This window comes from Pholcus phalangioides, unplaced genomic scaffold (assembly GCF_987345545.1).
Source record: "Pholcus phalangioides strain wild (caught in Gottingen) unplaced genomic scaffold, Ppha-v1.0 ptg000024l_1, whole genome shotgun sequence".
NCBI classification, from domain to species: Eukaryota; Metazoa; Arthropoda; class Arachnida; order Araneae; family Pholcidae; genus Pholcus; species Pholcus phalangioides.
This window is the reverse complement of record NW_028301616.1, coordinates 5,859,168-5,885,712: the sequence shown is the minus strand read 5'-3', so window position 1 is coordinate 5,885,712 and position 26,545 is coordinate 5,859,168. Positions and strand designations below refer to the sequence as shown.

General features: G+C 39.0%; 2 protein-coding genes across 2 annotated transcripts; both read left to right on the top strand.

Annotated features, from left to right (window-relative positions):
• Positions 1-564: 564 nt before the first annotated feature.
• LOC149068634 (uncharacterized) lies at positions 565-5,733 on the top strand. Its single transcript, XM_089250968.1, has 4 exons — positions 565-692; positions 4,783-4,893; positions 4,990-5,246; positions 5,537-5,733. Exons 1-4 carry the CDS (start codon positions 638-640, stop codon positions 5,609-5,611), a joined length of 498 nt encoding a protein of 165 aa, XP_089107094.1. The 5' UTR covers positions 565-637; the 3' UTR covers positions 5,612-5,733.
• Positions 5,734-10,559: 4,826 nt separating this feature from the next.
• On the top strand, positions 10,560-26,168 carry LOC149068633 (uncharacterized). Its single transcript, XM_089250967.1, has 4 exons — positions 10,560-10,698; positions 23,386-23,508; positions 23,792-24,039; positions 24,812-26,168. The coding sequence occupies exons 1-4, from the start codon at positions 10,644-10,646 to the stop codon at positions 24,884-24,886; spliced, it is 501 nt and encodes a 166-aa protein (XP_089107093.1). The 5' UTR covers positions 10,560-10,643; the 3' UTR covers positions 24,887-26,168.
• Positions 26,169-26,545: the final 377 nt, after the last annotated feature.

The window sequence follows — 26,545 nt, the reverse complement described above, 5'->3', positions numbered from 1 at the left end:
AACGCATGGACTTTGCCACCAGACTCATCCCGTCGCCGACATCTCTTACATCCCAGCTTCGTGGCAAAGTCTGGAACCAAATGGAAGAACCAGTGGAAAATGTTTTTTCTGGTTCTTTATGAAAGGTACAATCGTTGAAAAAAAAGAGAATCTTATCGCCATTGGCTTTCAGTCGTGTTGGAAAAAACTTACGTAATACTACTTGCGTTTAGATAGATTCGAACATTCGACAGCGATGATAAGGACGACAATGACGACGACCCCTGATTTCGCTTCGTGGCCGATCTTATTCAATTAATTCTTATCCATCAATCTTCAGAAATAATTAATTTTAAAAAATATGCTCGGACATGATTAACTTGCAATGATTAGTACCCATGTTATTGTAACAAAGTGAAATTTCTCTCTATATAATATCTTATTTTTTCTCCCGTGGATGAAAAGATATGGACTTTTACTATGACATTAATTCATATATTTTTAAACCTTGAAGAACGCACAAGTGTCACGTTTCTCACGTTTATCTATGAACGTGGCATTTGTTTCGTTAGAACTTTTCTCTTTTATCACCTCTATATATAGTCGAGCGTCACACTATGCCGATACTCCCACGCTGCCTTGACGTTTCGTGATCGAAATGAAGTCCGTTGCCGCATTCATCACCTTCGCCTTGCTGTTCTGTCTGAGTTCGGGTGAGTACAAACACGCGAAAGTTCTTTCTTCAAAACATTTTACATTAGAGTAAACATGGTGTATCATATCTATTAGCTGAGTCGGGATATTGTTCGGTGGCTGGACGGTCCTGTTGCACACGTATATAATCCATCGAAGGTGAATATCAGTGCTCCTGTAGAGAAATGGTCTAGAGCAGGGATGAGCAACTTCTTTCTGTTCGCAGGGCCAACATAATGGTCAGCTATAGCGTCGCGGGCCGCATCAGTGGTGCAACTTCGGTGTATAAGCCGCTACATTATTAATTGAATTAATTAGTTAGTTATTAAATTAATTTCATCACAAGAACCAAGAAATTTGTAAGTAGTTTGCTAATCAAGAAATCTGCTGTTGGAACCGATAGTTCAAATAATGATCACAAATTAAAATTTTTCACGGTACTTTTACCTTGTCGCGGGCTGCACAAAATCACTTCACGGCCGGCTGTTGGCCATCCTTGGTCTAGAGCACTAGTCCGATTTGCTAGGGTCCAATTCACTTTTTTCCCCCATCCGCTTAATTCCTTGCCTTGGTCATCGTTTGAGCTATATTCAACGCTCAGAGAACTTCTCCCTTTATTACAATTTGAATTCCGGATTTATGGTCACTGGGTACGAACGTTGTGCACGCTGGTTTCAGATTCTAAACAGTCGGTGCCGTTACGAATCGGTTAAAATTTTGAATTTCAGGTTTTTAACAGATCCATAACGGTGCCAACTTGCAGAATCTGAAAACCTTCCCAACAGCCAGTTGTTAAAAACCTTCGTATGGTAACGGAGAGTGACATCATCCTTTCAAGAATACTATCACTAATTATGCATACGTGCACCTCGGAAACATTCCTCTGCAGAATTTCTAATGAATTGGTACACGCCGGAATATGTGTTCAGAGTATATGTGTGACCCCTAACGTATTTATGCTGTGGGAGTCGTGGTGCTTGTTTCGTGTTACATCTGGTGCTGCCATCTGGCTCACATATTTTGAATTGAAGATGGTAAATGATTGAATTTTTGTGTTCTGTAGATAATACTAGAGAATTCCTCCGTCCTCTCCCGACCAATTAAGTGGCGTGCGGAAGCCATGGTTATTATACAGCAATATAGTGACAATTCAAGACAATTCATCACCGCCATGATTTGATGGCAATTCACGTCATCAAACCATGGAGGTAGCTGAAAGTACATCTCAACCCAAAGTGAGTACAATCAGACTCACCTTCTCGGCAATTAACTTAATAACACGGGATAAGATATGCAAAATGCAGATACTATATCAATGCTATACGAATAAAATGCTGATATGTATATAATAAAAAAATGGCAATGATGGAATTATGACGATGAGAGTGATGCATAACATGTTGCGCAATGTGTTGCTATACATATATATTATATATATAGTATGCATTAAAAGAGCAACTGACAAAAACCAGATTACAATGAAAAACTTCAAAAGTCAGATAAAGCTTGGAGCAATGTGGGGGGACGACCCTTGAGAACGACCTCCTCATTGATCCATATTTTTTCCAATTTTTCCTATTTTTCAATTCTTTCTAATTTTTTCGCCTTTTCATAATATCTAATTTATATTTTATATATATATATATACACTGCTCAAAACAATTAGGGGAGCAAGCAAAAAAGTGAAGAAAACCGTGCGAGACAGCCACGTATTGGCATACAATGGATAGTACACGCGTATTAATGCGCAATACAGAAAAAAGACGTAAAAAATTTTGGAATTAAGCTTTAATTCTTTGAAAATATGGAAAAAAGATGATTTAGGGCAACAATTTGGTTACATGTAAACGATAAAAAAAAGTACTGTTTAGACATGATGCATGAGTTTTAATAGGGCGTGTGGTCTCCTCGAACAGCTAAGACTGCTGCACACCTGTTTGCCATGGATGCGATGAGGTTATCGATCAGAGTTTGGGGAATACTGTTCCACTCCTCAAGAAGTGCAATCTGCAAGTCTCGGACAGTAACAGGCGGCCTTGGTCGCGCAGCAATGCGTCGTCCAAGGTCAGGAGAGCACGCTGGCCATTCCATACGCTGTATTGTTTCAGCTTCAAGCATGTTCTCCACCAGACGAGCTCTATGCGGTCGGGCATTATCATCCTGGAAAACAAAGGAATCTCCAATGGCTCCAGCGTAAGGGATGACATGAGGTCGCAGTATCTCGTCTGCATACCTTCGGGCCGTCAAAGTGCCATTCCGAATGATATGCAGGTCCGTACGTCCGCCTATGCTGATTCCACCCCATACCATCCAACCAGCTCGTCTGTATTGTGACCTTTCACGAACGAATGCGGGGTTATTTCGAGTGCCCCTGTCCCTCCATACCAGAACACGTCGGGTGTCACACTCCAGACTGAATCGGGACTCGTCCGTAAACAGCACTTGGCTCCAATCATGTTGCTCCTAATCTCGATGTTCAGCAGCCCATCTTCTTCGGGCCGCACGGTGGCGTGGGGTCAACGGAATGCAGACCATTGGCCTACGTGCATAGAGCCCTCCCTCATGAAGCCGATTACGTACTGTTTGGCTGGACACCCTTCGTCCTGTTGCCAAGAGCAACCATCTTTGCAGCTGCGTAGCATTCTCTGTTCTGTTTCGACGGGCTGTTAACCGTATATACCGGTCATCAGTTGCTGTAGTGGCACGTGGCCGACATCTAACATTTCCTGTTTCTTGGAATCGATTCCACAGCCTTGCAACAACACTTCTGGCGACTCCAACAGCGTCCGCGACACTACGTTGTGTTTGCCCGGATTCCAGTCTGCCTATAACACGCCATGCCATGGATTTCGGTAAATCACGTTGTTGAGACATCCTCAAGTCACCTTGTCTCAAAAAAATAATACTGCGCAATCGAATTTCACAGTTACGGCAGTAAAACAGACGTTTCTGCAACATCCCGATTTCTGCCCTTATCTCCTTTTTCTGGTTTTTGACGTCATGAACTTTGATTTGCATATGAAGTTTTCTTCTTCCGTTTCCTGCTAGGCTTTAAATTATGGATGATTCATTTTATGTTACTTATCGGTGTACATCTTTGCGTAATTTTGTTAAAACCATGTGCTCCCCTAATTGTTGTGAGCAGTGTATATATATATATATATATATATATAGGAGATATAAGAATAATACAAAACATATTTTAAAGATAATATAATACTCATATAATCTGCTGGCATGTATTGGAGGAAAACAGAACTACCTATCATAAGCATTGAAGTAATATCGACTGTTGGTTTCAATCCGATGCGCAGAATGTAAATTGAGTATTCGTGTTTGATATGATATGATGTTTTTTATTTAAATTTTTTCGGTGTATACCGATGTATATACTTTTATATTTGCCGCAGGACAATTTTTCGTAAGCACGAAGCGGGAAACATACAAATATAGTAACAGGCATTATATGGCTCATGAAATTTACATCATTGTAAAGCATAAAAATGAACAATATGATGTAGTATTCATTTTCATTCCGCACACCGATTTAAAACCAACAACAAATTTTGCTTCAAGAGTTTAACGGGTAGTTTTCTTTTGATTTCATAGGTGGCGACACGTAACATAAAGTATGAGATATAATATTTTTCGGTAAATATGATAAATCGATTATTATGCATAATAACTGAAATTTTTGTGGGTTATTATGCATAATAGTAAATAATTTATCACATTTATCGTAATATAATACCAGGAAATATAATAAGTGGGAAGATTAGGGGGAAAATTTGTTACACGTTATTTTTTTTTCTCCGGTTCGCAAGCTGTTCCTCTCATTCATTTAGTTTTTTTCGGTCCGCAAATTATTTCTGCCGGCCCGCAGCTGTAAAAAGTTTGAAGAACACCGCTTCAGGATGAACTTTGGTAAAAAAATTCGCTAGCAGTTCAGTAAGAGTATACTTGATTGTTGCGCCTGAACTTAATTCGGCCACAGGTACAAGCTAAAACTGTCTCCTAAACGCACAAAAAACGGGTATGCAAATTGCTTGTTGACTATAATTGCGTATTTCTTGTATAATTCTTCAAGATCCATTCACTTGCTTTTTCCAGCCAATACCTGGTACGAATGCAACTTCAGCAGAGATGACTGCGGATTCATCAACTTGCCTCATTCCACCGGCAGATGGGGAAGGAGTTACGTTAACGCCGGTGGAGCACAAGGTTTGTGAAATTTAAAACCATCGTGAGCGACTTCGACACAAATTGATCTCCTGCAGATTTCTAGATCCATAATCTTGATTTAATTTTCTATAACAGGCTACGTGATGCTCTTGGAATCAAGGTCTTCGCAATCCTTGAAGGCCATTATGCAGTCTCCTTTCCTCCAGACTGGCAAGAGCGGGTACGTCATGTGCGTTTCTTATGACATCTATTTGAGTGCAACCAATGCCGAAGTCAAGGTTATAGCCTCGGATGCCTCAAACAAGAACGTATGGCTCAGCAACTATGTAGTTCAATCAGAGACCCCTTGGACGAAGCGTTCCATGAGCTTGAACGTTGACAGAGCTATCAAGGTGATTTTTATTTTTTCAGAAAATATCATATTAAAAGACAGCATATTTAAAAAAAAAAATACTCCATCATGTTTTTCAATATGCTGACAAAGTGTCTCTGACTCTGACAAAAATATTATATGAATTCAATTTTAATATTTAACATGTAAAAAATATTATTTTACATGGAATTATGTATGCGGATATGAATTTGAAATTTGATGAAATTTGATGTCCTAATCGTTCAATTTCATTGATTCATACAAAAGTTCCATTGATACTGATTTTGATATATATCTCCTCTTTTACAGCTCGCCGTCGAAGGCACTGTTAAGAATGGAAAAGTTGCCGTTACAAACTTCAGGGTCAGATTCGGAAATTGCTAGAAGAACATTTTCTACCTCTCGGAAAAAAGAATCAAACGACCAAAAATGTTTCTCTGATAAAAATTATAATGTTCTTGAGATTCTGAAGAGTTTGTTTGCGAAATAAATGTTTTAATGAAATTTGGCTTTTGCGATCATAATCAATCAATTAGAATAAAACAACATCATACACACGAAAATTCATCAAAGCGTAATATCAATATCGCTCCATATCAAATAAGCCGTAACTATGGAGGTTGTCCTATAAGTCGTAATGCAGCGTTTATCTCTTCAACCGTGCATCGTAGAGAAATGGCTCCACTTTAAATAATGGTCAAAATGCGTAATGGACTCTCCCACTAACGGACACTTTTCTGATCCCCAGTCCCGTGGAATAAGGCGTTAATGTATTTCACTGCCCGTTAGCAGACACTCTCAATAACGAACTGTAAAAAATCGGGCAAAATAATATATTTTTTTAATATTCATAATTTATCATACTCAACCAAGATCATGTTTAATCCAAAATTCGTGTTGGTAAATATGATTAATGGTCAATTAATTGCTTAATTAACTGAACATTACTATGACATAGTATTCTAATGTTGGTTTTGTTTGCTGATTGTGTGAAGAAAACCTACTTAACAAGACTGATAATGTTGTTATGAATGGTTTTCATCTTCTTCACGCTTATTTTAATTCGTTTTTTATTGCAAAATGTGTGCAGTGCACGTATCATTTGCAGGTAAACATAACTAATTGGTTTGATGAAGAGAGAACCAAAGATTACAATTTTTTTCCATAATTATCAGCCTTTCCATCCTCATATTGGTGATTTTAAATGCAATGAAATTTAATCAAAATTTCCTCATCGAGAGAAATTTCGATCTCAAAATTTGATGATGCGTAACCACTTTTACATACAATAACATATATCTGAGGATGTGATGTCACTCCCCTATTCATACAAAGGTTTTTAACAGCTAGCTGATGCGAAGATATATTTTGGAAAGAGAAAATTCAACTGCCCCTACGGTAAATCGAACCCACGTCCTTTCACTTTCCGGGTGAACGACCTAGACCACTGGACTACAGAGGAAAACGTATATCTCAATCTTTCCTTGAAGCTCGTGTGCACTGAACGGGAAAGTGAAACGACGTGGGTTCGATTACCCCGCACAGGGGCAATTTTCTCTTTTTCCAAAATATATCTTCGCATCAGCCATCTGTTAAAAACCTTTGAATAACATATATTTTTACTGTTTAATATTAAAATGGATGGGAACCGATTGCGAAAGAAACCCGACGTCGTATAAATGAGGTTTCGCGGTATATCGTACCTCCCCATTAAGGGACAAAAGTTTTCGTCCCATGGGTGTTCGTTATCGAAAGGTTCTACTGAAGTAGTTTTGAGGGTGCAAATACAATCAGTCACGAAATAAAAAAATGTAATTTTTCATATGACATCCTGTTCTAAAAACCCAATTCAAAAGTTGTTGCTCTGTCTTTCCTGAGGACAAAAAAGTTTCTTAGTGCAATATACAATGAGCTATTTGGATTGAAAAATCTGAAAAAATTTTGGAAAGAACAACATCGACACTATAAGCTCTTCTTTCCCAGGTATTCATCCTATCCTTTCCTGACTTCCCTCTGTTTTTAAATTCAAATATCTCAGGGAATATTGCACTTGGAAAAGTGATTTTTTTTATTATTATTGGCGTCAGGAGAGACAGAGCAACTACTTTCTAATCGGAAGTTGGAAGACAGGAGAGATCGTATAAAAATTTAGATTTCCCATTTTGTGACGCACTGTATTTGTACTCTCAAAACAAGTACAAGGTGATTTCTGAACACATTTTGATAATTTTTTGAACGTAAAGCATACCTCTGCATTGAATGGTTGTTGAGATGAAATCTGCATTAGGACTTACAGGACACACCATAGATATCCATAAAATGGTTATCAAAAAACAAGCGGGGCGAAGTAATTCGCTGTGTTTTTAACGTGATCATTCTGCCATCAACAGCAGAATAACTGGAGTTATGTCTTACTGTTATTCTTCAACATTTGGCGCTGAGTCTCGGTCGAGAAACACTGGATACTGTTTGGTCTGGTGTGGGACTTTCGCTGCTGTGGTAGTCGATAGGTCACAGCTACGGACTTGCACCGCGAGGACCTGAGTTAAAACCCCACAGTAGTAGCAGCCACTCCTACAAATAGCAGGTTCCCGTACGCTGCTCGTGCCGTCACGCAAGTAGTCCATCCTCACTCAGAATATTCAGAGAAAAAAAATTCCGCTGCACGTGCTAGTATCATCATTATGCACAAAGGAAAGGATTGAGCACAGAGTTGACGATTTCAATGCCCCATATCCAATTACCGTGCGGTATTTTGGAGCCAACCCAGAAATTCTACGCCAAAGAAGAAACGGCATAGAATGTTGTGACTCAAAATGTGGCAAACTTGTCAGGTAGTCTTACTGGACCACTCTCATGACGTTCGAGATGAACTTGGAAACCCGTGTGGAAGCCTTCTATCTCCATGAGGTGTTGGTAGTAGTCGGCTGAAGTTAGTTTTCTGTGGTTCCCAACTTCAAGATTCGAATGCAAGCCGATAACGCCGTTAAAAAAATGTCCCGCCGCAGAAAGCAACAGGCCTACAACGATGCAATTATTCAATCATTCGATCATTAATTACACTTCACTCATAGATTGAAAAATTGATGGCAGATGGCAGCGCTATAACAAGCATTACACAGAAACAAGTTTCACGTTAGGTTCACAACACGTACATGCACATTTCCCAGCATTGTCCAGGTCTTCGACCACCTGCTAAAATCTCTTCATTGAGACATACATAACACCAGACATGGCCCTCGCTCTGTCCCTTGCGGGATATAAGCTGATTACCTTGCGGCTGAACCATGCTGGAAGAACTCTCCTGGCATCTGGGCCCGGCGAATATCCCCCGACTCGCAAGTCCCCGCCGGGGCCCCACTCCATTGCAAGCAGCAGCAGCCACACTCCGGGAAGCTCCCGGAAACCTCCGTCGGTCAAGAAGGAGCACAGGTGGACCGCCCGCCAGCATCGCACCACCTGATCTCCGACCCAGCAAAAACATCCCGGCGGCTCTCTTCTCCACCAGCCCACGAAAGAACTTCATTGAGACAGGGCGGTGGGCCTTGATCTGGTTAGGAGGAGGAGGTCTTTCTTGGCTTTTGAATGACGTTAGGTTTATTTCCACTGTGGCCCATATCCTCTGGACCAGAACCTTTCTGAACCCAAGGACCATTAAAGTGTATTAAACAATTCGACGGGGCATTAACTTGACTTTTGATGACAAGGGGAGAGGGGGGTTTGGATAATGCTTACGTCACCAACCACCTTTTATGAAAATATGAAATATTCTTAATGGCATCTTACTCGGACCGCCAAAAATGAGAAAAACCTTTCGTTAGTGGATACATAGCAGTGGTCACAGCCGGTTTAGTGGTGGTTGATCACCGAGAGAACCAACGAGAAGTTCCATTTCGTACTAAGAGCTAATTTCACTGCAACTCCATTGTCTTTTTCTTTTAAAAACGTTCCCGCGGACTACCTTTTGGAAATCACTGACCTTTATACAACTTATTTTTGCACAATTTTATAACTCTTAAGCCGGGTTCATATCGACCGCGCTTTACGATTTCGAGCTGCACAAAACCGGTTATTTGTGTGTGGCTAGCACAGAGCCAGATTTTGCATCGTCCACCCATAAACCGGTTTTACGCAGCTCGGGAATGCGTTGCGTGGAAAGTGGGGACCCGACTTTACGATTACAAATTGAAAAATTACACTTCTGAGAGGCATGGAACTCCAAGCAAACAATGAAATTTATCCGAATTCTGGTCGATACGTGGGCTATAAATTTCCGCTAAATTTTACACATAAAGGAAAGGTTCAAAGGTGCTGAAAAATTATAAAAAAATTCACAAGTACGTTCATCTCACCCAGAAACACATATAAACCAAAAAATTAGGGGCAGAGTACAATTAATAAAGCTGCAAAAAATTTATAAAAATGACAAATTTGGCTGTTCATCGCCTCTCGTACTTCTTTTGGTGATGACTATAAAAAAATTATCTTCGCACTTTTCACTCTCTAGCTCTTCTCTTTCTACTTTGTCTTTTTCCTCCTCTAGCGTTTCTCTTCCGAAGAAAATAGTCGTTTTTCTCTCTTTCTTTGTCTGTGTTGTACCAACACTATTTATAGCAGAAGGACTCCGCGCGGAGCTCGTGACGTCATTGAAGAAGGTCATCTTACCTATAACCATTCGGTATAGCAGGCCGACTCATGTTCTATCTTTACCGTTTTTTGTAGTATGTCCAATGGATGGAGGTGAAATGACCCTCTTCAGTGACGTCACGAACTTCGCGTGGAGGCCTCCTGCTATAGATGGTGTCTTTGTACTCGATCCTGTGTTGTTTGAATGACGACACTCAAAGACTGTAGGGGGTTGTGGGATTTTTAAATTCATTCTTGGCCTTTCTATTGGCCTTCAAAATATTAATATTTTTTAAAAATTTTTTGAGTTACCCACAGTAATTTCAGTGGATTTATTTTATATTTCTGTGCAAATTCAAATGAGTACAATCAGTGGCAATTTCTTCTAAACTTTTTGAAGGGTCGGTTTCCTTGTCGGTTTTTCATTTTCTTAAGCTAATTTTGTTCATGATTAAATGGGTTATTAGGAGCCAGCCATACAGAAACTATGATTGATGATGAGATATTGCGTCTCATAAAATATTGATAGGAAGTTTAAGTATTGATAGGAATTGATAAGTATTGAGAGGAAATTTATATCGATTTTCCTAATCATATCAAAAAAACAAATTACCCCTTCCGCAGTGAAATCTAATCACATTTACCTTCAACAACAAGTGCCAGTTTTCTCACGTCTATTGCCAAACGTATCACTTCAAAAGTTAGATCGCGAACTTCATCCATTGTAAGTACAGTAAATTGCTTTCACGCACAGCCAAATCCGTTCATTCAATTGTTTTGACGTCAAAAAATGATGTCTGTAGCCGTGTTCATCAGCCTCTGCTTGATGCTCTGTATGCCTTCAGGTATAGTATAAACTAGCTAGATATCTTGGAATCAGATTAGTAACCGTTCAATGATCTCTTTTATCATGCGATCTAGAGTTCAACATGAAACTACATGCTTTTTATTGCCTATTTTCAAACTGTTTTGGTAAAAATGTCTTTTATACATGAACTTTTCCTGCCCCATATATGTCTATTTTTTACATAGTTTTAAGTTTATCAATGAATTTCAGAGGCCATAATCTGCAAAACTTGGATACAGAACATTGAAAACAAAAGAATTACTCTTTTTAACATTTTCCCAATCCCAGTATTGATTATCATCTCAGGAAGCCCCCCCCCCCTCTTCCAGCCTCATTTAAACTCGAATAAGTGATCTGAGAGATAGGGAACTTGGTGTTGCCATGCATTGCTTGGTGTACCTAACTTTGCTTTGGCCGGATGGTGTTAGACGTGAATGATTTTGTTTCAAATGAACACAGCCCATGTTAGAAAAGCAGAAGAAAATTATAAATTTGTTTCTCCACATGCTTCACATAACGTGTTTCGTCCTAGGCATCGGACTGCATTGCATATGTATAGCTCGCTGACCGATGACAGTCCCAAGAGGTCATCAGGTGACGTCGTGGCCACATTCTTTATCATTTTCTGTACGGGCTCCGAGTCTGCTATTGGTGGAGGCCTGGAATTGATACACACACAACTAACATTTTATTTTGGGCTTGAAGTCAATTTAACTTGAATGATAATAATGAAGTTATAAACTGAAGAGTAAAAAAAAACTGGTACAGGCATGCGTATGCAAATAAAGAGATATAGAACCAATCAGAGTACGGCGCTGCGGTCGGCAACGCCTATATAACACAACAAGTGTCTGGCATAGTTGTTAGATCGGTTACTGCTGCTATAATGGCAGGTTATCGAGATCTAAGTGAGTTTGAACGTTGTGTTATAGAGATGGGACATAGCATCTCCGAGGTAGCGATGAAATTTGGATTTTCACGTACGACCATTTCACGAGTGTACCGTGAATATCAGGAATCCGGTAAAAAATTAAATCTACGACATCGCTGCGGCCGGAAAAAGATCGTGCAAGAACGGGACCAACGACGACTGACGAGAATCATTGAACGTGACAGACGTGCAACCCTTCCGCAAATTGCTGCAGATTTCAATGCTGGGCCATCAACAAGTGTCAGCGTGCGAACCATTCAACGAAACATCATCGATATGGGCTTTCGGAGCCGAAGGCCCACTCGTGTACCCTTGATGACTGCACGACACAAAGCTTTACGCCTCGCCTGGGCCCGACAACACCGACATTGGACTGTTGAGGATTGGAAACACGTTGCCTGGTCTGACGAGTCTCGGTTCCAATTGCTTCGAGCTGATGGACGTGTACGGGTATGGAGACAACCTCATGAGTCCATGGACCCTACATGTCAACAGGGGACTGTTCAAGCAAGTGGAGGCTCTGTGATGGTATGGGGCGTGTGCAGTTGGCTTGATATGGGACCCCTGATACGTCTAGATACGATTCTGACAGGTGACAGGTACGTAAGCATCCTGTCTGATCACCTGCACCCATTCATGTCCATTGTGCATTCCGACGGACTTGGACAATTTCAGCAAGACAATGTGACACCCCACACGTCCAGAATTGCTACAAAGTGGCTCCAGGAACACTCTTCTGACTTTAGACACTTCCGCTGGCCACCAAAATCCCCAGACATGAACATTATTGAACATATCTGGGATGCCTTGCAACGTGCTGTTCAGAGGAGATCTCCCCCCCCCCTCTTACTCCTACGGATTTATGGACAGCCCTGCAGGATTCATGGTGTCAATTATCTCCAGCACTACTTCAGACATTAGTCGAGTCCATGCCACGTCGTGTTGCGGCACTTCTGCGGGCTCGCGGGGGCCCTATACGATATTAGGCAGGTGGACCAGTTTTTTGGCTCTTCAGTGTATAAACTGTAATTGAAACAGTATACATACAAGACGGATTAAGTGCAACCAATTTTCTTTTCAGCTAGTTTCTTTGGGCCCTTACCTTAGTTGTTACATTTTCTTCCTTCCAATAAATTATAAATGCCTTTTCTTAGCGCCTATTTTAGGCATTTTTAGTGCTTCTTTGTGCCTGCCTATTTCGACCATTTTTAGTGCCTGAACTTCTGGGCTCTACTAAATTATATTAATCTGTTTTATTATCAATATATAATCATCTAATTTTATGGATCTAATTTAAGAGTCTTTTTTTTTTTTTTACGTAATGCATCGGTAATAATGTACCGATATTCTCTAAATAATTTATTTCACCTGAAGTAAACAGAAATGGACACTTTTTGTAATAATGGCAATACATATTCAACAGCTCATGTGAGGATCCCTACTGCTACCTATCATATGAAAACAGTGCCATTTGTTATACAGTCGAATCCCGTTTTAACGAATTCCGTTATAGCGAAAATCTCGTTTCAACGAACTTTTCTAATCCCCCAAATAAGTTTACATAGGAACAATGCTAGGTGACTTGGAATTCCCTTATAACAAAATTTCGTTTTAACGAAGTGATTCCTGCGGTCCCTTGGCGTTCGTTATAACGGGATTCGACTGCAATTCTTCAAGTGATATTGGTTGGTGGTTATCAACCAGTGTGCAACATAAAAAATAGATATATATAGCACGAAATATATTTTTACTTTATATATATATATATGCTATGCACGTGTAAAATTTTATGCTTCTTGATACCGGTTACCATGTTTCTATGTTTTCTGCAGGAGACAAAAAAAACGCTGCTCTAAAATTTGCTGCCATCTATCATATAAAAACAAATATGAGAATAAATATAATTGGCATAATTAAATATTTTTTATTTTAATGCTACACGCACATAAATTTTATTCGCCTTAATACTGGTTACAATGTTTCTACTTTTTTTTTCATACGACAATAAACTTCAATTTTAATGTATTACAATTGATCTTGAAATTAGAAAACTTTCGGTCACAATCAAGAAAGATTGGTTGTTGATTTTAACCCATGCGCAACATGGAAAAGGCATGATACTGAATATTTTTATGCTGCACAAATGTAAATTTTATATGATCCCTAATATTTTATTTCGCAGAATTTGAGCAATTTCCGCACATTAACGTGCATAAGGAACCCTCGTACATAAGTTGGAAATGTAAAATGAATATGGATTCTCTATGAAAACTACGCTCTCATGGTGCCTTAATCTACTAAGGCGGCCTCTACGAGTTTCTCGCCAAACTTGATGCGTTGTATTAGAACAATTTCGAGATATCTCGCGTCCTTAACCTATTAGTTACCATTATTCTTTTTCTGGGATGTTTGTTTTTTAATTTAGTTCTACCTAAGATGGCTCATTTACTGAGGATGAAATCGATTATGAATTTTATCTGATTTATTATTGATTTCAATATGTGATTTAGGACTTTATATTCGAATTAAGATTTAATATGGAATATATAGGATTATATGTTTGATTTCCGATTGTATACGTAGATTGGTGATCTCGCAATTGATTTTACACTTAGATTATGATTTTATAGTTGTTATGATTGTAATGTATATTTTGTAATGTATGCTTTTTTCATGAATAAATTGCCAGAGGTATCCAGTCCGTGTGGACAATGAGCCGATATTGCCATATGGCGAAGTGGCCTGGGTATCTTTCGGTTTGACGGTCACTAGGACGCTCACTTTGTCATTCGGTCACTGTTTCACTCATTCTATCATCACCTCACTAAGTTGCTAACTCTGCTGCTTTCTGATTACGTTGCTCATTCTATCACCAGGTCACTCGCTCACTCACTAACATACTGTATCATTTTTGATTAGCTCGGTCATTCCTCGCTCACTTACAGGCTCACTGACTCGTGTTGAAATGTTCATCTGTGAATTTTCCCAGTAAATCTTTTGTAAAATTTTCTGTAAATCACGTGTATTTTTTGCATTAAAAGGACCGTCGTAATGAATTCGAGAAAACAGGAACTAAAACAGTTTTTGAGGCCTATGATTTTATATACAGTGTTTCAAAAGGCAAAATCCGACATCAAAAAGACACAACATATGTAAAACATATTTACAGAATCTTCCAAAATATGAAAAAAATTAATGAAAGAAATACTTTTAGAATTATTGATAAAAATAATTTCATAATTGATGAAAATTTATAATTAATGAAAAGTAGTAACGGATTCACTGAATATAGTAACTGCAGAAATACTGAAAGAAAGAATTTCAGAATTATTGAGAGGAATCACAGAACTTTTAAAAATTCATGGAAAACAATTAATTGGTGAAAAAAAAAACTTTATAGTTAATGAAAGTTTGTAATTAAAGAAAAAATAATTCAGAATTAATAAAAGAAATAATGAAAAATCGAATCGATGAAAAAATGTATTTCAAAGTGAATAAAAATTCAAATTTAATGAAAGAAATAATTTTCAGAGTAAATAAAAGCGTTCAATAATTTGGGGAACACTGTTTAATAACGGGGAATACAACGGCATGGCGTGGTGGCCCACGGGTTTCATGGAAAATTTTTATTTGGCCCGCAATACATGAAAGGTTGAAGACCCTTGGGTTAGATGATTTCCAAATGGGTTCCCTGGGAACTTACGACACCGGGAGATGGGCAGTTTGTCCCGCGAGATAAAACTATTTTCAACGTAGTAATGAAGTTGTGATTCTAAATCAGAGTGTCGAAGCACTTGGGGATGTCCTTGGAGTGTCTCTCGAGAGATACGGCATTATCTTGCTACACATGAGATTCTATTTTCTGAGTTAGAATTTCAAGAGCCTTCGTACATTTTCTAGTACTAGACTTTAGAGAAAATTTCAACCTTCTTTCATTGGGTGAGGAGCAAAGTTCTTACTGGAAATGATGGGTAGCGCCAAACGAGCTGTAGTAGTCGTGTGCACAGTATAATTTGCGTAATCGTGATCGTTTTGGAAACGTTGAAGTGTGTTTTAGTACTACGCAAAATTTTGTTCGTTGTTCGCAACTTTTTGGTGCAATACGGGACGTGTAAAATGTATTGAAAAATCTAAAATTCGTCACATCATTTGGTTCCACTGAAAATCAAGATTTAGTGCTTTTAGGGCTGCTACAGCGATAAATTCCGACTTGGGAGAGTCCACTGTAAGTGCCAGAAGAGTACGATACTGTTTCTACTATGGACAATTCCCCTCGACAATCCAGAGGGAAATTGCCCTGTGCGAGGATAAAAAGGTCGCCAGACGCACACTGACACACAAGAAGGTCATATTGTCTGTCTGATGGGATCACAGTGGAATAATCTTTTATGACTTTCTTCCGAAAAGATATTCCTTGATTTCTTTCTGTATCCTTTTTATACAAATACAAATACAAATACAAAGCCACAACAGGCAAAATGCCCAACGAGGTGGCTGATAAAAAGATGCCCATAAAAATATGGATGTCATATGTTTCAAAAATACAGCAACCCAATTAAAAATGCAATTAACACAAATTATAAACAATATATACACATGATAAATATCATACAATGCCCATAAAGAATACTTATGGTTGTCTTATTCTAAGAATGGATAGAGTTTCTCGATTTACCCCAACATGTTTATCGTATTTCTTTTTAAACGTGTCAATTGTGTTACAATTTACTACCTCCGGGGGTAAGCTATTCCATTTATTAACAACCCTATTGGAGAAAAATTCCCTGCGACACCATAACCTTGCATTGTCCCTCACCAATCGATACTGGTGTCCCCTTGTAAAAGCAGTTGATTGGCGGTGTACTAAAAGTTCATGGTCCATCCTATCCATCCCATTGAAAATTTTGAACACTTCGATCATATCTCCTCGACTCCTGCGTTCATCCAATGTAAACATATTCAAAAAATGAAGTCTCTCTTCATAACTCAAGCCCTGTGTGCCAATAAGGACACGCGTAGCTCTTCTCTGCACCCCTTCAACCAAGTCTATGTCCCTCTGTAGGTATGGTCTCCAAAACCTTACAGCATACTCCAGTCCAGGACGAACTAAGCCTCGAAAAAGCGGAAGAATGACTTTAGGAGAACGCGAAGAGACCTTTTTGAAAATGAGACCAAGCATTCTATTCGCTTTTTTGACAACCGCTGAACAATGATCAGAAAACTTAAGTCGCTCGTCAATGAGAATTCCCAAATCGGTGACTCCAGTTGCATCCGGGATAGTGACACCATTCAACCATTATTTTTATTCCAAAAAATAAATTTCTGGCAAGAACTTTGTTCCCCACCTAATACTTTGAATAAATTTGATCAGTCTCCAGTCAGCCAAATGGGAATGTACAGGGATAACAAGTCAAAACCTATTCATATCTTTTACTAATTATTGCGTAAGTAAAATATCAAGTGGGGCATTTTGGAAACGCTAAAAATGGCAATTTCTTTTCATTTTCTATGGAAGTACCATTTCTTTTGATTTTGAAACAGGCTTTTTTTTGTTTATATGATGCTTAGATTCGAAGTTACGTCCACTTTGGTGTTGCATTTTTACATACAACTAATCTGTGAATATAGACTTTAAGCGCGTTTTACGAAGAATCCTGTTTTTGACATTTTCTTGAGTTTAAACACAAATTCAAAAAATATATTTATTGGATCATTACAAAATTTCAATAGGATATTTTGCCATATATTGCTAAGGTTATGAACTAAAATCTAATGTTTATCACATGTAATGTATTTTTCTAATTACAGTGTTTTATACGCGATATATAGGGTAAAATTTCAAAAAATTCACACGTGCATCAACAGATTTGAATGTAACTTATGTGAGCATACCATATAATCCTTTAAATTTTACTTCATATAGCTTGCATCGTCACTGGCTAAATACAGGGCGTCCATAATTAAAAGACGTTATTTTAAAGTAGCCTACAGGCGAAACCAGTCATCAGAAAAGTGTGAAATTTTTTGGAAGACTTCATGAAGCGATGGGACTTTGTTTTTGGGGGGGAGGCGATTAGTTGCATATGTCGCCACCAGAGGGCGTTTCACTTTGAATACTTGTAATAAACATGTAAATTTATATGATGTCAAGCAGCAGAAATAAGTATATAAAACCTAGAAACATGCGCTAAGATCTTGTTTCTCAATGTATTTGCTGCTCACAATGATGATAAGTTTGGCATGAAACCACTGGATCGTTTTCTGTTCGTACTGGAAGAGGAAGAAAACCCGTATCTATAGACGCAGTACAGGAGGTTTCGCTTCAGGTGGAAGAGGACATCACAGGTGTTGGATAGGCCGCGTGATCATGCCGAATATCCTCCGATATTATCCGTACAAACTTTCACTTGTGCAGCGATTCGTTCCACATGATTATGACGCTCGACTCCGGTTCTCACTGTAGTTTCTGGCTCGCGTTGAGGTCGATTCAGAATGGCCTTGGAATATCCTCCGGACAGACGAAACGCATTTTCACTTGGATGGTGCAGTCAATACTCACAACTGCCGGAACCAGAAAATCATTTATTCTCGGTCTCCACTTCTACGAGGAGTTACGTTCTACAGGTCCAGTGACATGTTCGATCACCAGGAAGCGATATGCATTGCTGTTACAGAAAGAAATTGTTCCGGCTCTACAAGAACGTCGCTGCCTTCCAGACACAATCTTTATGCAAGACGGAGCTCCTCCACACATTGCAGTGAGTGTTAAGAATGTTCTTAAAACACATTTTACAGAAGAACGTGTCATCAGCCGGCACTTCCGTAATCCATGGCCTTCCAGGTCCACGGACCAATGATCTATGCGATTTATGGCTTTGGGGGCATTTGAAAAGTCTGGTAAGTCGTGACAATCCAAGAACTTTACCTGACCTTAAAGGCAGCATTTCACGTTACGCGCTGAACATTTTTCCGCGTAGTACACTTCGGTCAGTTGTGGAACATGCCATCTTGCGATTTCACATGGTATCTGAAAGTGAAGGTGGTCATCATGTGGAACATGTTTTGTTGCAGTAACAATTGTAAAACTGTTTAACAATTGTTAAAATTGTAAACTTTTGCCTAAATGTGTCACTTTTTAAAACGTCATCTGGTGGCGACATATGCAACTATTCCCCCCCCCCCCCTGAAACAAAGTCCCATCGTTTCATGAAGTAATCCACAAAATTTCATAATTTTCTGATGACCGGTTTCGCCTGTAGGCTATTTGAAAATATGGTCTTTTAATTATGGACGCCCTTGTATACTACGAAAAAAAAACAACAGTTCATTCATAGAATTTTTTGCTATCGCGTTTCAAATATGACGTGAATTTCGTTTAGAATCTGTATGTATGAAATTGATTTTCTGTCTGTGTATGCGTATGTTCTCTATACAAATCTACAATTTTAGATCTATTGACGCCAAATTTTGCATATATACCAAACAGGACACGGATTGAACGATAGACTACTTTAACAGTTTGTCAGAGCTGGGCAATTTTGCCCGGAATGGACAAAACAAATGTCGGTCAACAATGATTTCTGAGCCCCAACAATCACTTTCGGAATTACTTTGGTTACCGTGGCTCCTTAGCAATGCGTTTCAGACTTGTATATGCCTTTACAACGTCTGTCCCTTCTTTAATCTTGTCAGTGCATGTGTAATAGTTTATGCCTTAATAATGGTTTGTCACTTTTTCAATCCTCCCAGTAATTGAAGAAAACCCTGGCAGTGCCGAGTATTATAGCTATTAAACATATGTAATTAATTTACGAAGGCAAATCCAAGACCTCGAAAATATATTACAGAAGCTTTGCATAGATCTGCATATAAACTGAAAACTAAATAAATAATAATCATCAAAAATACATTTATATACGGTTCACACCGTCTGGTACTTCGATATGCCGCTGAGAAAGACTAAACAAATGCAAATAAAAATTCGAATTCTGAAGCCAAGCAAATTTCCCAATAAAGCGAATAACATATTACAACACATGCCCGTGCAAGAAATTAGAACACTCAAGAAAAAAAAAATAGAGCAGTTTCGGAAATGCTGAAGCCCAAATTAAGTGTACGGTTGCAATTTGCACTTTCATCTTCTAGGGCAATGGCTCTTAACCAGGCGTGCATTTTTGGGATTAAAAGATGGAAAAAAATCACGTGTTGACTGATTATTTAGAAGAATTGAAATCATAATACAAATTGAATTTTGTATTCTTCAAGAAATGTGTATTATACTGATATTTCGACACCCTATTTTAGCTGTCGTTTCAAAAAATGTATGAAACGAAATTTACGTTGCAAAAGTTCAGACAATCGCCCTTGTTTTCTGTTTCGATTTTGAAAAAAAAACCAATGCTATTGATAATCAATTCGTCTTAGATCCGCCTGTCTCCGCTCGATTCGCAGCTGAAGATGTCTGTCTTCACTCCATTTTAAGTTGAGGAAGTCTGCCTTCTTTCCATTCGAAGCTGAAGATACCTACCTCCCTTCCATTTACAGCCGAAAAGCTGAAGATGTTTGCCTTCACTCATCGAATCTGAAGATGCATGCTTTTGCTCTATTCCATCTGAAAGTGCATGCTTTTGCTTCATTCGAATCTGAAAATGCATGCTTTTGCTTCATTCGAATCTGAAGATGCATGCTTTTGCTTCATTCACAGCTGAAGATATCTCCCTTGGCTTCATTCACAGCTGAACATGCCTGCCTCCGTTTCATTCACCGCTATAGAGATGAAGATGCCTGCCTCCACTTTTTAACGGGGAGATCGGCTCGCATTCGCGCCTTGAAGTTGGGAACCCGAACCCCACAGTGGTGGTCGGCTGAAGTTGGTTTTCTGTGGTTCCCAACTTCAAGGCGCGAATGCGAGCCGATCTCCCCGTTAAAAAGTCTCGCCACAGAGAGCAACAGGCCTACAACGTTACAAATATTCAATCATTACACTTCACTCACAATTTGAAGTATAGATGGCAGCACTGAAATATCATACGCAACACTAGCTACACATTCAGACTGTTAGGTGTACACACTCACTTTGTTCCAGACTCTGCCACGAAGCTGGGCTGGAAGAGATCTCGGCAACGGGATAAGTCCGGTGGCAGAGACCCTGGCGTTCATTCATGCCTCCACATAATTTGCAGCTGAAGATATCATTCTCTGCTTCGTTCACAGCTAAATGCCTCCACTCCATTCACAGCTAAATGCCTCCACTCCATTCACAGCTAAATGCCTCCACTCCATTCACAGCTAAATGCCTCCACTCCATTCACAGCTGAAGATGTCTGCCTTCCCTCAGGTGCGCACAGGGCCGGCGCCAGGCATGAGGCAACGAGACGGTCGCTTAAGGCAGCATGATTACGGTGGCGGCATTTTTTATTACAGTGTTTTTACTCTCGCGAATTTTTGCACATCGAAATAATTTTCCTTGGTATACGTGCTCCTGCCTGGCATCCCAAGACGAGTTCCATTAGATGTGATTCTATTTGTGATCTTCACACTACAAATTTCTATTCTAGGGGGGGAAGTGAAAAGTCTGACCTGGGGGCCCACCAAAGATCTCAGCCTAGGGGCCATACTGTGGGATATGGGGACATGGGTCTCCGGCACGAAGAACTCATGGTGCCGGTTGAACTCATGGTTGGTACTCGCGAGGTTGGAGCCCTGTAAGCCTATTCATGAATCAAGAGCTTTTATTGTAACCATTACCACACAAAAATCACCCATACAAGAACTCTGGCATATGGCTTTAACTGAAATAATTATGATACTAATGATGAATCATGGAGTGCTCATCTGAGTTGTCGGTGAATATCTCCTGAGTGTGAAATCAAATATTTGTCATCAATGATTTGAATGAGCACTATGATCCCTACAAGGGTAGGGCTGACAGGGTTCTAGCACGGGGGGGGGGGGGAGAAACCTCGTTTTTTTACGCTATAAATTCACTGTAGAGGAGGCCCCCACCAAAGGTCTCAGTCTTCAGGGACCTAGTTCCAGGATAGAGGAGAGGTGGCATGATGAATACCGAGCTGCTCGCGAAAGAAAAAAAATATTCTGACATGAAATGTACTCCTTAACTTTTTTTTCCCCAGATAGGGGGCATATTGCCTTTTATTTAACCTGTACAGACCAGTTTCTCTGCTCACAGAATTTCGATATCTGTGTGGGATGACAAAATAACGAGCAACCTTATACAAGATGGCAGATTTTTGTTTCTGCTCAGCAAAAATGTATACGCGGAAACATTCTCAGTAATTCTCAGACTCTTAAGAGACACTTAATTTGGGCTTCAGCATTTCCGAAACTGCTCTATTTCACTTTATTGAGTGTTCTAATTTCTTGACACGGACATGTGTTGTAATATGTTATTTCCTTTATTGGGAAATTTGCTTGGCTTCAGAATTCGAAATTTTATTTGTATTTGTTTAGTCTTTCTCAGCAGCATATCGAAGTACCAGACGGTGTGAACCGTATATAAATGTATTTTTGATGATTATTATTTATTTAGTTTTCAGTTTATATGCAGATCTATGCAAAGCTTTTCCAATATATTTTCGGGGTCTTGGATTTATTTGTAGAACGGAAGAGAAGAAACATCAGAATTTTTTTTTGGGAGTTTATATGTTTTTCTAACGCGTTTGCCTTCGTAAATTAATTACATATGTTTAATAGCTATAATACTCTTCACTGCCAGGGTTTTTTTCAATTACTGGGAGGATTGAAAAAGTGACAAACCATAATGTTTCAGAGACATTTTAAATTAACAGAAATAGATAAAGATAACATGCAGTATATATATAAAAGGTATTTTCGTTCGATATTTTAACTTTTTACAAAAATATTAAAAAAAAATATTCTTAATTTTTGATAGTCTTGGTTAGGGCACGGGCACTCAATGTTCTCTTCTGCGTAAGCCTCTGGTCATAAACGTATGAATTAAGGGATGTCACTTCGCTAGAGAATTTTACAGCAACGCATAAATAAAGAAAAACTTATCTTTACGCTACGCGTGTGTAGGCAGCATAACGCGGAGAATCACGATTTTAAAAACTAGGAAATGAGGAGAGCGATTCTTGGATTTTCAATTAATAATTTTTGTCTTTCGATTTAGAAGAAATACATTAATTAATTAATTTTCTTGTTGTCTCACACACACACACACACAAAAATGCGCAAAAGCACATTTGTGATACTTGAAGATTTCTCTTGAAATTATTTTCAGTGAACTTTATGTAGAATTTTGATGCGTTATATGATATATGTATGTGCTAAATAGCTCAATTAATCCTTTGGGCAGACATTTTTCCAAAACCCATAGGAAAAATGTTAAACAGTTGCGCCCACTGTGCCCCTCACCCCCGCCTCGCCTTCAGAGAAGAGATTTGATATATTTACTCTCACTAGGACGTTTTAATTTACGAAATTCTCTCGCGACATCTCAAATCATAAACGTTACCTACTCCCCCCCCCCCCGTCCCAGAATAGTATGCCGAATAGTATGTTTTTGAATTTATTTTTCACAGAAAGGAGGCTAAAGTATTGAGATAATTAATCTCAAGTGGGTGAGGAAGGGGATGAAGGTTACGAACCACTGTTCTAAGAGGTTCTTGTTGAGCATATGGGTGAGAAAGATTGAATGCGCCTTGGAATGCCAAACTACTTTTTACTCTTAGTTTTTAAAAAAAAATTAAATTTTTTTTTGTCTTCTTCCAGTTGTTGAAATGTACAGAGACATCTTTGAATGCAGATTTGACATGAGTGACTGCGGATTCAGCAATTTGCCAGGCTCAAGCGGTAAATGGGATAGAAGATACGTTGACATTGGAGGAAGAGAAGGTATGTGTTTTTCCCTAACACGTCTTGAATTCTTGGACATTAGAATTCTCAATACATGACTATTGATTAATGAGACAAATCCATTATCTCGAATTAAAATCCCCTCCTGTTTTTCCATAGAATTCCTCATTCATACATTCGGAACAATTATCAAGCTTATCGGTATTCAGAACTATTAGTTATGACAAATAAGACACAATTACAAATTGTCTTACAATTAATTGCATGTTTTCAGGATGTAAGCTATCCTTTCACATCCATTTACATGTTTATACTGTAATAGGAAATGTAATGTTGCTGCAGTCATCGATCGGTGACGTTACGGCCACCATGCAAGCTCCGTGGCAACGAACCGGTGGATATAAGATGTTCGTATGCCTTAGTTATGACGTCTCCATGACGGGTCAAGCCGAAATTACAGTTGTGCACTCGGATTCCATGGAAAACTCTTGGACTTCCAATTATTCGACAAAACCGGAAGCTTTATGGACCAAGCATAGCGTATCGTTGAATGTTGAGAACGCTGTGAAGGTGAGATTAATTAATTTAATGATTTAATGAGTCATATATAGAATTATTCAGATCTCTGAAAGTCTGAACATTTCACTATGCAGTCACTCCTCGACTTACGGATGACCTTACGACTTACTGAATCCTAGATCGACATCCGTGACATTCGGCAAAAGATTTTCACTTGATCATTCCTCCCCCCCAATTTTGGGTCAAGATTTATGTGCTTCTAATAAATATATAATCTGCAAAACTCAGTTATGAACCGTTATAAACTCAGTTTCCCAACTTCATGGCGCAAATGCGAGCCGATCTCCCCGTTAAAAAGTCTCGCCACAGAGAGCAACAGTCCTACAAACAGTACAAATATTCAGTCATTACACTTCACCTCTGAGATATAGATGGCAGCACTAAAAAAAAATCATACACAACACTAGATACGCACTCAGACTGTTAGGTACACATACTTACACTTCCGGCACAACTCACTAGGTAGTAAATTGCCCATGGCGACATACCTGAGTTGTGAAAAAAAAAACTTAAACCCCCCTCCAATGTTTTCTTCATGTCGGTGCCTCTGGGTTCAGTCGATTTCAGTCACTGTGCGTTCTACGAAAGTGCTACTACTAAAGTAAACAAAATACCGTATAAAATGGTTTTCCACATCGGACAGTATGACCACCCTTGCGAGACTTGGATAATCAAGTAATGATGTCCAAGTAATAATGTAATGCCCCTTAATATTTTATCAATTGCCTGATTTTAATACTGATTTTGTTCTTCCATTTCATAGACCGTCTTCCAGGGCAAAGTGAGAAATGGAAAAATCGCCATCACGAACTTCAAGCTCAGAACTGGACGCTGCTGAAATCACATTTTTCCGCACAAGACGAATGGATAACTATTAAAATGTACAAATGTAAAGCCAAAATAGAATTCGTTATTTGTAATCCATTGGTTCTGTAAATTTACGACTAAATATACTGAGTTTGCACGAACGAATGACACGATTTTATAAATTTGTATATTTTTGATACATAAAAATAAAGAAAAAAACATTCAAAGTTCTTCTTCAACATAGTTCAATAGATGGCAGCCCTTCCGTAAAAGATTTTGTGCGTTAGAATATGCAAGGGTTGCTTCCTCTACTTTTGTTCAGCATGCATTTAGAAATATTTACCTATAAAAAAACAAAAAAGGTTTCAGTCATAGGCGCTGGACCTGGGGGCTGAGACCATTTGAGCCCCTCCCCAACAAATTTTGTGAGGGGAACTGAGCCACCTTAATAATTAATGGATATACACATCAATGCACCTTCCCTCTCCTGCGTACGTGCTTAAGTCCCGTAATACGGAATGACCAGCAACTTTAAACCTTCTCCAATGTTTTCTTCATGTCGGTTCCTCTGGGTTCAGTCGATTTCAGTCACTGCGTTTCACGAAAGTGCTACTACTAAAGTACACACGCACCTAATCCACATTCCTCTAACGAATTGGTACATATTAGAATGGACTTGTACGTGTTGCGAAGCTAAACTGAAGTCTGTCTCTTTGTATTGCTTGTTAGGTGTAGTGCTGCCGTCCGCCATCAATTTTTCCTAATATCAGCGCGTTGCAATGATTGAATAATCGTGCCGTTGTAGACCTGTTGCTCTCTGTGGCGAAACTTCAGACCGGTTTTTTTAAAATTTTTCCAGAACCGTATTATAACTGCCACATTGGGAATAAAAGCACACTTTCACTTCGGAATGTAAAACCATCAAGGCTCTATCCCAACCACTAGCATTTTATAGTCCCATATATAATTCATTGAACGTGACGCCATGTTGGCGTCAACCGCCGGCTTGAGCAAGACATAGGTGACGCCACCATTTCATCACCAGCAGTGGAAGTGAAAGAACCTGAGATATTTCGGGACAGAAATAAAGCAGAAAAAGTCTGACGAGATATCTCGGGAATGCCACTGTATATGTTAGAGGGGAGATAGGCTGGCATTCGCACCTCGCAATTGGGAACCTACGGAAGTGCTGCCATCTTTTGAGAGATGGTGAAAAAAAACGTTGAATGTTTCTATTTTTATGTATCACAGATTATATCACGCCCAATAGTTTCGAAAATCTAAATTATGCAATAAAAAATTATTCAAATGTGACCAGACCAGACCAGCATCAGAAATTTCCCCCCATTCCCATCGCCAAAGGGCTGATAGTGGGAATAAAGACGGGCCAAGATAGGCCTATGATATTCAAATGTGAGATTATAAAACATTACACACCGTGCATAAAGCCCGTTTCCCCCGACTTACGATAAGCCTATTGGTTACATTCACCCAAATGTAACCGATGCGCTTATTGGTTGCATTTTTCAAGTTTCATCAAAGATCTTTTATCACACTTTTATAATGTAATCCCGGCCTTAGATTTGAAAGAAAAAAAAAGTTAAATGATCAAATTTTGGAATTAGTTTCTTGTTGATTATCCCGATGTTTGCTGCAATAATTTTATTATTGATCGATCATGTGATGATTC